Source organism: Cynara cardunculus (assembly GCF_001531365.2).
Source record: "Cynara cardunculus var. scolymus isolate 2C chromosome LG 8, CcrdV1, whole genome shotgun sequence".
NCBI classification, from domain to species: Eukaryota; Viridiplantae; Streptophyta; class Magnoliopsida; order Asterales; family Asteraceae; genus Cynara; species Cynara cardunculus.
The window spans coordinates 23,267,613-23,280,648 of record NC_037535.1 but is presented as its reverse complement, the minus strand read 5'-3'; the positions used below and the strand labels follow the sequence as shown (position 1 = coordinate 23,280,648).

General features: G+C 29.5%; 3 protein-coding genes across 3 annotated transcripts in view; 2 read left to right on the top strand and 1 right to left on the bottom strand.

Moving 5' to 3' along the window:
- LOC112516335 (glycine-rich cell wall structural protein 1-like) overlaps window positions 1-2,689 on the bottom strand; it is a 20,148-nt gene extending 17,459 nt beyond the window's left edge. Inside the window, exon 1 of the mRNA XM_025123349.1 lies at window positions 2,644-2,689. Within this exon, the coding sequence (XP_024979117.1) occupies window positions 2,644-2,689 (46 nt within the window). The remainder of the gene's footprint in view (window positions 1-2,643) is intronic.
- Window positions 2,690-4,721: 2,032 nt separating this feature from the next.
- On the top strand, window positions 4,722-5,505 carry LOC112516334. Its single transcript, XM_025123348.1, has 2 exons — window positions 4,722-5,289; window positions 5,393-5,505. Exons 1-2 carry the CDS (start codon window positions 4,722-4,724, stop codon window positions 5,503-5,505), a joined length of 681 nt encoding a protein of 226 aa, XP_024979116.1.
- A 4,535-nt stretch (window positions 5,506-10,040) lies between these two features.
- LOC112516333 lies at window positions 10,041-10,472 on the top strand. The gene has a single exon (XM_025123347.1). The coding sequence runs from the start codon at window positions 10,041-10,043 to the stop codon at window positions 10,470-10,472; it is 432 nt and encodes a 143-aa protein (XP_024979115.1).
- The last annotated feature ends 2,564 nt before the right edge of the window (window positions 10,473-13,036 follow it).

Below are 13,036 nucleotides of genomic sequence, written 5' to 3'. Positions count from 1 at the left end.
ATATCATATGAAACAATACAATTAAGATAAAAGTTTATGGTTATCATAATATATATATATATATATATATATAATTTTTATTTACTTTAGGCCCATTATGTATATATATTGAATAATATGTATTATATTAACTAATCTTTTATATAATAACTAGAAGGGTACTCGTACAATGCAGCAAGATAAATCTTCATTTTAATGTTTAGTTTTTATTCTCCATTTCTATTGATATAATACGATTTTATGTGGTTTTGAGAAATCGATATTTTTTTATTTTTGAATTAAATATAAATTTGAAAAAAAAATCGATATTAGTATCAAATTAACTATTTAATAGTTTTCGTTTTTTTGGTGTAACTTCTTTAATTAAATTTTTTATTATAATTTAATTTAGGTCTAATAACAAAGTAATTTATTTTTGGTTTAATAATATAATTTTTTATAAAGATAATAATTAAATATTATGTTAGAACTCAATGATTATCTTATTTATATTTTAGATTTTCTATATTTAAAATAGAAGTTTATCCTGTATTTGATTATATTTATCTGCAGTTAGTTACACGAATTTAAAATGAAGCTTTAATAAGTTGTACTTCCGCAAAATTATTTGTAATCTTGAATTTTAAGTAATATGCATTAATAAACAGGCATTCATGTATAAAAAGTGGTTTTTAAGAGTTTTTATCAAATGTTTTATAATATAGTATAAATAAATAAATATGTTTAATATACTATTATTATTTTGTTGTTGATATGATATATAAGGTGTGATAATAATTTCTTAATAAAAAATTAACTTGAGTGATTGTATATGTCATGTGATCATTTTTTGATAACGTAACGGATTGAATTTATGATAAATTTTGTAGAAATCATTTATTAAAATAGTCTTGTTTTTCAGTTATGATTTTTAAAAACTATTTTTTATTCATGAAATATTGCTTATTGATGCATATAAAATTCAAGATTACAACTAAATTATGTATAAGTACAACTTATTAAGTTTCATATTGGAATTCGCGTAACTAACTGTAGATAAATATAATCAAATACAATATAAAATTCTTATTTTAAATATATCTAAAATATAATTAGGATAATTATTGAGTTCTAACAAAATACTTAGTTATTATCTTTATAAAAATTATATTATTAAACCAAAAATAAATTACTTCGTTATTAAACTTAAATTAAATTATAATAAAAAAAAACTGAATTAAAGAAACTATACAAAAAAAAATGAATTAAAGAAAATCATTTTTAATTTTTTATAATATCTTCAAATATATATTTTATTAAGAAAAACATTATTGTTTGCTCAAAACCACATAAATTCGTATTATAACATCGACATAAACCAAAAAAATAAAATAAAATATTAAAATCGAGATATATCTCGCTGTATTGCGCAAGTACCTTTCTAGTTAAATATAATATATTTGTATCATTTTTATCGTCCCTCTTCTAAACTAATAATACTTTTGGCCACTATATTATAACTCAATAATTATCTTAATTATATTTTAGATATTTTACTGTATTATGCAAATACCTTTCTAGTTAAATATAATATATTTGTATCATTTCTGCTTGGAATTGTAATGAATAATCTAACTGAAAATCTTTAATTTTATACTTGATCGAAAGTTGCTTTGTCATTTAAGAAATTATCAAGGTAGTAATTAATAACAGTTTAACTTTAAATTGTTTGAGTTTTCATCTTGTTTGGCAAAAAAACAGTTTGTTTTTTAATGATTTTAAAACCTTCTGAATGATTTTGTATCTTGGTCTCTCTTAACCATTTAGCGTCATAATTTCATTATGAATAATAACCAAACAATTATATTTCATTTTACACTATATCATAAGAGTCTCTTAAATCATTCTGACCACTTATTTATTTTGCATCAAACCATTTAACAACTGTCAAACAGTACTTGACAATCTACTTTTGAAACGAAAATATTACTCAATATGATACTACACTACAACAAAATTGGGTTTATAGGACATCCTCAATCTCTAAGTGTTTCAATAAACCACTTTATATGACTTAATTTATAGGACCAAAATATAACGCGTATTATATAAAGGCGTTGTAATAAGTTTATATGACGCTTTTGAACGTCTTAACAAGTTGTTAAGAACATTTTTAATACAAAGTGTGGCATTAGCAACTTCATAGGATACTTTTGAGAAATTGTTCTATAAACTTAATTTTTTATAGGACACTTGTTTTTATAGAATATTTTTTTCAAATAATGTTCTATAAAGTTGATAATGAGACACTTTATATTAAAAGTGTTCTAGAAAACTTATTGCGACATCAAAAAAATATCATATAAACTTAATACAACATCATTAGATAAGACATTTTACTTTTTTTGATCCTACAAACTAAGTCCTATAAAAAAATATATTATGACATTTAAAATTTAAGAGTGTTCTATAAACCCAATTTTATTGAAAAGGTAATTAGCTGATAAAAAGTTGTAATTGACGGTCAAAATAGTCAACACACTTTTAGGTTAAAGTAGTATGATTCAAGAAATCTTGTTATCGTGAATGATTTACACGTGGCTAGAAGACGACAAGGAGATCGAATATGAAAGTAAAAAGAAAAGGAAGAGATGACGCAAAAACCGTGACTCCTTCCGAAATCCAATCTCAATCCCTTTTCAGTCTCCATGGGCCATATCTTCTCCTTCATAAAACAAGCCCTAATTCTCTCTCTCTCTCTTCATTAATTAATCATCTACTTCCCCAAAAAAGCCCTAATTTTCTCTCTCTAAACAACAGTTCTTCATATTTTCTATTCACCTTCAACTCATCTCTCTCTCTCTCTCTATCACACACAATCTTGATCTCCAGGTCGAAAAAGGGAGGTTCTTCTCTCTCTCTCTCTCTCTCTCTCTCATTGATCCTCATTAAGCATCTAGCTAGATTCTTACAGATTTAAGGTGTAGAGGGTGTTTGAAACGATAGAGAAAAGATGGCTCCAGAAGAGGGTGGTGCCATCTCCGAAGTAAGGAACACAACAGGTGGTAGTAGTGGTGGAGGAAAAGAATTGAAGAAAGGGCCATGGACGGCAGCAGAGGATGCAGTGCTGGTGGAGTTTGTGGGAAAACATGGAGAAGGGAATTGGAACAATCTTCGAAGGAAGGCTGGTTTGATGAGATGTGGCAAAAGTTGTAGGCTTAGGTGGGTTAACCATTTAAGGTCTAATCTCAAGAAAGGATCTTTTACACCTCAAGAAGAATCCAAGATCATAAGCCTTCATGCTAAATTTGGCAACAGATGGTCCATTCTTGCTCTTCATGTACACATACATCTCTCTCTCTCTCTCTCTCTATATATATATATATATGTATGTATGTATGTTTTCTTGGTAAATATATTACCAAAATGGTCTAGTGTTGGGTATGTATCTAGTTATGATCATGACTTGATTAATTGTTTCTTTGCTTTATATATTGTTCAAAGATTGACACCAAAAGTTTCACGTTTTCCATACGGTTTCATTTGTCATTTAGGTTTCTATCATCGTTACGAATACATTTTGAACTTGCTTAATTTGTATAACCATGAGTTTCAGATCAATTTGTATGTATCTTCGGTAATTTGATGAGGCTTTGTAATGGTTGTAGGAAGCCTCTAGTTGTGCACTCTGAAGGGACTTGAACAAAACCTCCATTGATCGACCCTAAAGATTCTTTGTATTTGTCTTTAAGTTAAAGGGTATTTATTTAAACAGTGTTAAAGGAAAAAAGCGCACATCTTGCCTTCTTTTGTAGATGGTATTTTACATATTTGACAACAAAACGTAATCACAATCCTTTTAAGTCGTTGTATGGTGGAACTTTTTAATTGTTATGGAACATGAATAGAGAGTACAAGTTTTGGTTTTCCATTTGCAATTGTTTCTCTTTTTATCGTGTTTTGATTTAGGGTTTTTCTATTCACAACTAAGGAGTGTTTATTTATGACAGCTTCCAGGACGTACCGATAACGAGATAAAGAACTTCTGGAACACTAGACTAAAAAGACATATTCGTCTGGATTTACCTATTTACCCTCCTGAAGTTATACGAGAGCACGTGCATCTACGTCACCATCATCAACAACCGGAACAACATTTAAGAAACCAAATGCAACGTTCTTCATCACCATCAACATCATCGTTGTCGTCTTTACATCAACCTTCTTCATCTTCTTCACATATGGAAAAGCCTAATTTTAGTTTGATCCCTTCTTCATCATCTTCTTCACATATGGAAAACCCTAAGTTCAAGTTGATCCCCTCTTCATCATCTTCTTCACATATGGAAAACCCTAATCTCAGTTCCTTCCCATCTTCTACGCATATGGAAAACCCTAATTTCACTTTCATCCCCTTTTCTTCATCATCTTCGCATATGGAAAACCCTAATTTCAATTTCATCCCCTCTTCATCATCATCTTCGCATATGGAAATCCCTAATTTCAATTTCATCCCCACTTCATCATCTTCTTCTTATATGAAAAACCTTGATTTCAGTTTCATAACGTCTACATCATCATCATCTCCACCTCAAGCAAATCTTGAATTCAGATCGATTCCTTCTTCTTCTTCATCCTCACATGATCAAACAAATCATGAGTTTAATCACTTCCCTACTTTGTCATTGATCGACCCAATTACGAGTGACCAACTTCTAAGAGCTTTATATCACCCTGATTCCATGTCTGAGTTCAATCATCATAGTGAAAACGATGGTGGAGCCTCCTTGTTGCCATTACCCTCTCAAAACCTACATCTTTCGAGCTCGTCTATGCCTCTCTTCGATCAAAGCCAGCTCGCACCATATGGCATGAATCCAATGAATGCAACTTTTAGTAATGTTTTCTTTTATGAAAACTTTGATATGGAGATCCCTTCAATCCAATCATCCTTTCAAGCAATCACACCAACTTCTTCCTCGACCAACGAGAATGATCACATCATGGTGCCATCAAATGGTGAAGAAGACAACTACAATGTAGCTCCAAAATTATGCTCAGAGAGAAATAATGGATTGTTGCAAGATGTTGCGGGACAATCTAGAGTTTTGTTAAGGTCTCGACTACCTTCTAAGGAAGACAAACAAACAAAAGATGATCAATCTGAATTCGAAGGAAGAATCATGCACGATAACGTGATTTCCATGATGAACGTCCCTGACAATACTGTGAATTTGGATTCAGTTCTTGGATCAAGTCATAATGGTAAGACACATGTGGATGACTCGAGTTCTGGCTTCTCGTCAATTGGTAAGTTTCTCATTTCAGAAAACTATTAATTCTTGATGAATAGTTAATGGTCATTTACTTATTTATGATCACATTTTTCCTCACATTGGTTAATTGGTTTTAGATGTGGGGGTTACATCACAAGCTCATGTGTTCGAGGACTTAAACATGATGGACGATGATTTCTTCAGTTGGATAGACTTCCAACCAACTGGACCTCCTCAAGAACTAAATTAGGGAAGTGATGATGCATCTACCAAACTAGCCATTAATGCTTTCATTGGCACCGTGGCTACATCCACAAAGAACTTGCACGATGAACTTGCAACTACCCCATCTGATCAGGCAGACCATGATTACGCTACAAAAAAAAGCTGATTGTGACCATCCTAGTCGAGATAGGCCATGGCTGGCAAAGAGGCTCTTGCTATTGGAACAACATGTCGCCTAGCTTTAGCTAGAAAAGATAATATAGCGTTTTTATGGGCTAATTATTGTCTAAATGGTCTATATTCGTTGTTTAATTGGCCCATTTTAGGATGTTTTAGTTCGCGTTAATTAGTTAGTGTTTTGTAATTAAGCCATTTATATAGAGGATGCTAGCTAGCTCTCCTATCTAAACGGTCAGACTTAACTTAATTTGTATGTGATTAGGGTCCGTAATCCAATTAATTTATGTGTGTTCATCCAGTCAATTATAAGCCTATCCTAAAACGATATATGGGTATTAGATATTTCTAGCTATTTAAGAACTTTGGTCACTTTGTGTTTAATACCTAGTCTCTTGTTAATTTGCCAACTTCAATTCATATTATCAACCATGATAATTAGGGTTCCAAAATACCTAATCAATCCGCCCTTTGTTTCTCATCACAACTTCTAATTAATCAATAATCACACTGGATGTCGTCTTTAAATATAGAAAAAATCGTTACCTCCTTGATCAAATGTAGTTTTCCTGACCATGATCTTTAAAAACCGAAAACATACGAGTTCTATGATTATCTTGTGATTCACATTTACCGTCACCATGATTTTAATTTGGATGTTCTTTTATTCGAGTTTCCATTGTCGCATTCAAGAAACTTTACCCTTGAGAATATACGTGTTTCATTGCATTTTTGTAACTTCTACATGTACTCGATCAAACTGAGCAACAACAAAAAATATTTTCTAGATAATTACTCTCCGAACTCTACTTTTTAATGATGGTTTATATCTCAAACTCATAAACTCGTAACTGAAGTTGAAAAAAGCCAATGATATCGTCACTCAAGATTGTACGTACAAATGTTTCTAGACAATCGAATCCGTATGTAAATTGTCATAATTGCAAAGTTTTCGTCGTTTTCCGAGAAGGAAAAGAGAAGAAATAGGAACTTCAGTAACTAGTTACTTTTGGGACCGTTTTCAAAAAGGCTTGACCCAAGAACTAGTTATAGTCGAAACCCATGCTGGTCCTAACTTTTGAACCAAAGATTAGTCCTTAACCATTAAAAAAAAGACCCAGTTAAAGTTTGAAAACTGGTTCTTAGAAAAATAATATAAACAACTATTGGATTGTTGGTTAGGGGATTAATCATTTGAAAACTTTAAAATTTGAAAGATTCGTGAGAATTTATACCTTAAAGTTTTGATTTATATAATTTTTTTTATCCAAGTATAGTAGTTAATATATTGATTAACATATATTTTTGTTTCATGATATGTTATTCGGTTCACAATCTGAAACTTTTGTACGTGTATTTTTTGTTTCACAAACACATCAAAAGTCCGTCATTATGACACAAACACATTGTTAAATAAATGTATGTTAACTAATACATTAAATTCTAGTCATAAACAGAAAATATATTATATAAAATAGCATACGATACTTTTTTTTTTAAATCTCACGATTTAAATAGTGTCTAAAAGAAATCCCCTCTTGATTGTATATAAATTTATTAGATAAAACTCGAATTAAATAATAATATGAACATAATTTAATTAAAAATAACTGACAGATTTTAACGGCTAATTTTTTTAAATAACAATTATAGAAAAATAGTAATTTTGGGGGATATTAATTTAGGAAAACATCTGGAATAGATAATAACGAAAAATTAAAGTATAATATTGAGATAAATACTGGACTGCTCGAAATAAACAAAAAAAAAATATAATATTTTATAAAACTAAAATAATAAAATAAAAATGATTAATTAATTAATTCTTTGCCAATTAAATTATTTTGATTCTTATTAATTTTATTAATCTATACTATATTATAAAATATTTGACAAAAACTCTTAAAATTTATTTTTTATACATGAAGTACTGTTTATTGATTCATATTACTTAAAATTCAATATTACAACTAATTTTGCATAAATACAACTTATTAAAGCTGTATTTTTTAATTTGTGTAACTAACTACAGATAAACATAATCAAATACAAGATAAACATCCATTTTAAATATAGAAAATCTAAAATATAATTCAGATAATTATTGAGTTTAACAAAATGTTTAATTATTATCTTTATAAAAAATTATATTATTAAACTAAAAATAAATTACACTTTGTTAATAAATTATAATAAAAAATTAAATTAAATAAATTACACAAAAAAAAAGAATTATTAAATAGTTAATTTGATACGAATATCGATTTATTTATTTTCAAATTTTTATGATATTTTCAAATTTGTATTTCATTCAAAAATAAAAACATTATCGCTTTCTCATAACCATATAAAATCGTATCATATCGATAGAGACAAATAATAAAAACTAAACATTAAAATTGAAATTTATCTCGCTGTATTACACGAATACCCTTCCAGTATTAAATTAAATGGACAAGCGTAAAAAAATTTGGAGCATATTTAACATTTAGCATATAATATCATATTGGGATTAAGATATACGTTAACATAATTAATTAACAATTAATAATTGGTATATTACAAAAATTAATGATTTTTGGAAATATAATTAATTGCTGATTTTTAGAAAGTATTTAAATAATTATTTTTTAGGAAACAACAATATGACGTTTTAAAAAGTATAATAAATTGGTCAAATAATGTATAATAAATTAATGCAAAAAGTTTAAAAAAATCATTAAACTTTTTCATTTTAAATAATTTAATCTCTATACTATTTTTTTTAATAAAAAACCATTTCCATAAACTATTTTTTTGAACAAAAAAAATTGAATGATTAAGACCCTGAGTTTAAAAAAATAAAATAAATAAATAATCGAACTTTTATTAGCCGGTTAATGTAACTTTTTGTGTTAAAATGATGTAAGTAATCAATTTTTAAAAATGTGATGGTTTATTTATTGATAAAATGTTTAGGAACTTCGTCAATCAAAATGAAAAGTTTAATGATCTTTTCATTCAAATAGAAAAAAAAAATGGTTTTTTTTATTCAAAACAATAGTTCAGGTAATTAATCATTCAAAATAAGAAAGTTTAATGATTTTTTTCATTTAAAAAAATAATTTAACAACTAAAATTAAAAATGGAATAATTTGTTGGATTTTTTTAAAATTTTCCCTAAATTAATATAAAAAAAGTAACAATAACATAAATAAAAGTACAATATTGAAAATAAATATTAGAGTAGATTACAAATTTGGTCCAAATAGTTTGTCAAAAATAAAAAATTCCGTCTCCTGACCATCGTAATTTATAAAAACGTCCGAATTTGATCTCTTTCTCTAACGGCTATTAAAAAATCGTTAAATAATAGGCATTTTTGTCATTTTATCATTTTTTTTTCTTTTACCCAATTAAAAATCACATAGACCAAAATCATAAAATCGATTTTAGTCTGAACATATTCACAAACCATGAATACTATCTTGTAATTTCGAAATTACAATGAAAAAGTGTTATTTCTTACAAAACACGAGAACCAAATTGTAGTTTGGAAAACAACTTAATGGGCTCTTTAGCTTATTCGATCAGCCGCTTTACGGTGTTTGAAAGTGGCTTAATGATTTAAGACGAGCTTACCAAATAAGTTTTGAGAGGGCACCCTTCTACATACATACACCATATGTCCCACCATACCACTTTGGAAATCACGAGATATGTAAAAACCTAACGTCATCGGTTTCCACTGAAAAACAGACCTCTCTGATCCACCTCGTTGTCGCCTGCCCCCTCCTCCCTTCTCCGTTGACAAGCCCATGTTTTCTTCCTTCCTATCTTGGCCTAGGTTTGAGAGGTAAATCGAAAGGGATGGATTTCGTAATTGTTAATTTTGTGACGTGTTCGAGAGAAAATCGATGATGGATCGAGTGATTTTTTTGAAGGTTCTACAATGGTCGGATTTAGAATTGAATTTTATTGAAATTTGCTCAATGCTTCTAGAGAGGATGATGCAAAAGTAAACCGGAAGGAACTTTAGATTCAGAATTTGTATCATCAATCTTTCATAACCATTAAGAGCCTTAATTTCATTGTATACAATTATCAAACAATTATATTTCATTTTGCATTATATCATTAGAGCCTCTTAATCATTCTAACCACTTAATCATTATGTACCAAATCATTCAGCAAATGTCAAACAGTCCCTAACTCTTTACCAGTTAAATTATTTATAATTTTATTAATATTAAATTAATGGGACCACCTACAAATTTCCATTGTATACATATTACATCATGACCTCCTTTCATTCTCCCGCGCTCCTCCTCCATTAAATCCCGCCTCTCTCTCTCTCTCTCTCTCTCTCTCTCTCCTGCAGTTCCTTCTCCTCCATTTGCCGCCATGAACCGCCGCATCAGAAAGGAATCTACCACCAAGAAGTCCGATGATGGCTACCTCCGCTACCTAAAGCCTGGCGCTCTTGCGCAACTGCGAGATTCCAAAATCAACGCCAGATCTCACCATCGGTCATCCGGTTCTCAGATCTATCTCCGTCTTGCTGTATCACCCTCACCTACTTCTTCACCATCTCGTTCTCCCAGCCCTACCGTCGCCGGCGTGCCACAACAGCAAGATGTCGGTGGCGTCACCATCATCGATGTCGGCTTCCCTTACTTTTCCCGAAGCTTTTGCGGACCTCGTTTTCCGCAGAGGAAGAAGCTAATGGCTGCTAAATCGATGTTATCCTTGAACGCTAATCCTAACGGTACGACAGCGGATGGTCCTCAATCGGTTATTGATGTTTTCAGTTCTGACTTCCTTGTTGCACATTAATTTGAAGTGGTCGTTTAATTACATCAGTCTACCAAAAACATTTGCATTTCATTCTTTCAATTTTGCAAACAGATTTCCTAATTTAGATATGCATGCATCCGGCGTTGAGCCGATCTTGTTCTTCCATGGATTACTTGCAGTCATGTTAGGCCTAGAAGGCTAGAACAGCATCAATAAAACCATTAATTGTTCAAATTAATTTTGCTTGTTAGTAAGTAGTTTTTGTTTTCGGATCTCTGTTAAAGTTCTTTCAATTATGATCTTGCTTCTATTTGTTGTAAAATGGAATGCTCTGATAGATTTTCCAAAATCATGTTGGAAATGGAGAAAGTGTAGAGAGAAGATAACATTTGTTTGATTTCCAATAAAATAAATTCAGATGGCAATTAAAATTTGGGAAATCGATTAAAATAAATGATTTGTTTACCTCTTAATAGTTTCATTAAGAGGTAAACTTTGAATCGTTAAGGGGTGAATTTGTTTGGCAAAAAAAAATCTGTTTCTTAATGGTTCTAAAACCCTCTGAAGGATTTTGTATCATGGATCTCCTTTAATCATTAAGTTCACTAATTTCATTGTGAACAATTACCAAACATTATATTTTATTTTGTATTATATAATGAGTCTCTTAATCATTCTGACCAATTGATTGTTCTGTATCAAACCATTCAGTAGTTGCCAAACGATCTCTTACGTTATTAAAAGTATTAAATATGATAATAGTACAATTTTATAGATTTTGAATTCATTAAATCTTTTAGTATTAGTTAATGTTAGAAATTTTCTCATCAAATTACATTGAATATTAAGATTTATCTTTTACATTTTCAATTTATAAATTTAAGATAATTTTGATATTATAGGTGTTTTAACTTCTATTTTTTATCTTAAACAAATCATATCAATTTTTTTTTGAAAAACAATCATATGTTTAAAGCATTTTTAATAAAAAAACAAATTGAATGAAAAAGTAACATACTTTAATTTGATTCTTATCTTGGGTAACGTATTTTTAAAATTTTTATTTTGGTATTTAATATTTAAAGTTTTAAACATTTAAATACTCGGGTAACCGGTTGAAGTATTAATCAGTTATTATGCTGATGTGGCGAGTGATATGGTATCCAAATCAATATTATTTTCTGATGTTGTTAGTGATATGAATTTTTTTTAATTTAAAATTAGTATTTTTTTTAAATTTAAAATTAGTTTTCAACCGATTACTTGGGTATTTAAATATTTAAAATTTTATATTTTAGATACCAAAATGAAAGTTTTGAAAATACGTTACTTAAAAATATAAATTAAATTAAAGTACGTTATTTTTTCATGTAATTTATCTTTAATAAAATCTTTAAAACGAAAAAAACAAATTTTTTTAAGGTTTCTTGTCCTAACAAATTCTCTAAAAGGTTTTATGAAAGGAAAAAATATAAAAGATAGATTTTCTTCGTATTTAGAGAGAGAAAACATAAATTAATCTTTAGAGTAAATTATGAATCTAGTCCTTATGGTTATAAGAAGAATTAGAATGGGTCCCTCAAATAAAATAATTACAAACATGGTCATTGTGGTTTTATTTTTGTTATGGATTTGGTCCCTTCATTTAACTTTGTTAACTTAGCTTTGTTAAGTCAAGTGTCTTTCTATCATTTTAAATTACTTTTGAATAAATAATCTATATAAAAAACAAATTACATGAAAAAGTAACTTACTTTAATTTGATTCTTATTTTGGTAACGTGTTTTCAAAACTTCCATTTTGGTACATAAGATGTAAAATTTTAAATATTTAAGTACTCGGGTAACCTATTGAAGCATTAACCGGTTATCATGTTGATGTGACGAGTGATGTAGTATCCAACTCAGTATTATTTGCTGACGTGGTTAGTGACATGGATTTTTTTAATCTAAAATTGGTTTTTTTTTTTATCTAAAATTAGTCTTGAACCGGTTATTCAAATACTTAAATGTTTAAAATTTATATCTTAGTTACCAAAATGAAAGTTTTAAAAGTACGTTGTAAATTATATAAATAATAAATGTAACAACTTTGCACTTTTGGATTTTCAGGTTAGAACCATATTTCGGAACCTTCATTTGAAAAATTAAGTCTTTTAGGATTAACCTTATCCAGAGTATGATTCTGAAGAGGTCGCCTGATCAACCAGAGGATTGAACAACCAGAGGCTCTGGTAATAGCTACAGAGGCTCTGGTGACAGCCATAGAGGCTCTGGAGACAGCCATAGAGGCTCTGGTGACAGCTACAGAGGCTCTGATGATAGCTACAGAGGCTCTGTTGTCTCTTCACAGAGGCTCTGGCGTCTCTTCACAGAAGCTCTGTCGTCTCTTCACAGAGACTTTGTTGTCTCTCCACAGAGGCTCTGGTGTCTCTTCACAGAAGCTCTGTTTCCTTTTTACTGAGACGTTGGTTTCCCATGATCGATCGATTTGGCACGGCAGTTGGTCTTTTTCCAGTCTTGGACGTTTTGGTTATTTTATATTTTTGGGGCTCAGCTTAGAGAAGTAAAAGCCCCTTGGGCTTGGGCCTTTAGAGGCCAGCC

Excerpts from the sequence above, each read along its gene's own strand:
- LOC112516333 (XM_025123347.1), top strand. The coding sequence starts at position 10,041 with ATGAACCGCCGCATCAGAAAGGAATCTACCACCAAGAAGTCCGATGAT.
- LOC112516334 (XM_025123348.1), top strand. The coding sequence starts at position 4,722 with ATGTCTGAGTTCAATCATCATAGTGAAAACGATGGTGGAGCCTCCTTG. Across the intron at positions 5,290-5,392 it reads TTCTGGCTTCTCGTCAATTG|ATGTGGGGGTTACATCACAA; the intron begins GTAAGTTTCTCA and ends AATTGGTTTTAG.